Genomic DNA, 1,829 nt, shown 5'->3' on the forward strand with positions numbered 1-1,829 from the left:
GATAGAGCGAGACTCAGTCTCAAAATAAATAAACAAATAAATGGAAAAACAATCTGCATGTTACCCCAGGATAATCCTCATTCCTCAGGCTGTGAGAAATTCATTTCTGACCTTCGTGGCATTTTATGGCATGACATTTTGTAAGACTAATGGGAGTCACACAGAGGATTTAACCTCACTCAGCACAGCTTACAGAGAGAGAGAGTGAAATTGCTAAGTCACTCAGTTGATCTCTGCTCTCATGTCATAGACCTTCAGTGAATGGCCATTTGAAACTTCTAGAGTTAGGTCCACATTTCAAGTATGGGAGCCACTGTTTTTCCTCTCCATGGTGGCTTCCCACAGAATCAGGGCATTTGCTTTCTTCCTAGGAAGACTTAAGACCTTTACTGTGATGCCACTTAATATGCTCTGTGAGTTTGGGTCCACCTGAAGAGAGAAGTGTGGAGCTAGATGAGAATCTTACTCTTAACTAAGAGGAAGAAAACAAGCATCCCATGTTTACCTTGGCGATGAGAGCACGGAGTGTTGCAAAGCAGTGAGTCAGGTAGGTGGTACTCTGATCACAGTTCAGAGAATTCACCAGCACCCTCAGAACACCTCCCAGCAGGCTGTCTTTACAGTCCAGAGCCGAGCTCGCCTGGGGGAATGGAAGAACAGCATTATTGAATGCCTGCACTGTGCCAATGAACTGGATGTTCCTGACAATTAGCTCAGTAATGCTGATGTTCCATCTCCAGTGGTGAGTCTTAAGAGTTTGGTGAGCCACCATGGGTATCATCCATTAACCATGGGAACTGAAGACCTATTTCCAAACGGCTTTATTTCAATGCTTCCAATAAGTTTGGGATTTCTAACTAATTTTGGGTTCCTAAATGAAGGTATGAGGCCCATCTCCCTCATCCTGGGTCACGTCTTTTGGAAAGTTCTTTCTTTGTGTACAAGACATAGCTTTCCTTATGGAATTCAAAACATAATTGTGGGCTTCCCAGTACAACAGGGGCTGCTTGGCGGCAGCAAGGTTTCTAAATAGAAGCTTGCTTATCCGCTACAGAATGACTAACAACACCAATATAATCGAGGGCTAGTATAGATATTTGGCACCTAATACTGTGCTATATAAAGATACGCTGAATGTGATACCAAGCATTTAAGTTATCAAAGATATCAAAGTCAACTAAAATATCACATACTTTTTGTGTTTATTTTTTATATGATTACTTAGATTTTAGATAATTTAAAAGTTAGAGAATTAAGATTTCACTGTGTTTCAACAATATTTCTTCTAGCCCTAAAAGCAATCCTGGACCTACTCTAATGAAGGGCTTCTCAATGGAAACACGTAAGAAGTCATTTTTCAGGGTAATTAAAAACTCATTACTACCTAGATATCTTGGGAATTTGTGGAAATATCACATAGAAGATAAAATTAATATGGTACAAAGTTCACAAAGCTATAGGGATGGCAAATTCAGGGTACAAATGACTTTCCTTAACCAATTTAAGTCCAAAGAAGATATCATTTATCAAATTTAGCACTCTTTTTACCTAGCCTAGTCATAATCATAGCTCCCATATCAGACAGTGACCATCATTCAACTGGAGTTGACCCATCAGAAAAAATCCTAGTTACCACTACTGTTCTAGATACTAAACTATAAGCCCAACATCCACATTATAAACTTGGTACATACTCACACAGATTTAACCAAGAGGGTCAGTTTGTCAAACACCTAACCCTCTCCAAGTAAGCCCTAAGTCAAAGAAGCCAGAAGAATGTTGAGTATCTCTGAAATTTATAAGGTAGACACTATTGCAAATAGTAAATT

The 1,829-nt window shown here is 39.3% G+C and overlaps 1 protein-coding gene across 1 annotated transcript in view; it reads right to left on the reverse strand.

Annotated features, from left to right (window-relative positions):
• Positions 1–1,829, reverse strand: part of DOCK8 (dedicator of cytokinesis 8) — a 291,909-nt gene that overhangs the window by 46,303 nt on the left and 243,777 nt on the right. Inside the window, exon 35 of the mRNA XM_011970193.1 lies at positions 506–640. Coding sequence (XP_011825583.1) covers positions 506–640 — 135 coding nt within the window. The remainder of the gene's footprint in view (positions 1–505; positions 641–1,829) is intronic.

The sequence above is a fragment of the Mandrillus leucophaeus genome, unplaced genomic scaffold (genome assembly GCF_000951045.1).
Source record: "Mandrillus leucophaeus isolate KB7577 unplaced genomic scaffold, Mleu.le_1.0 Scaffold93, whole genome shotgun sequence".
NCBI classification, from domain to species: domain Eukaryota; kingdom Metazoa; phylum Chordata; class Mammalia; order Primates; family Cercopithecidae; genus Mandrillus; species Mandrillus leucophaeus.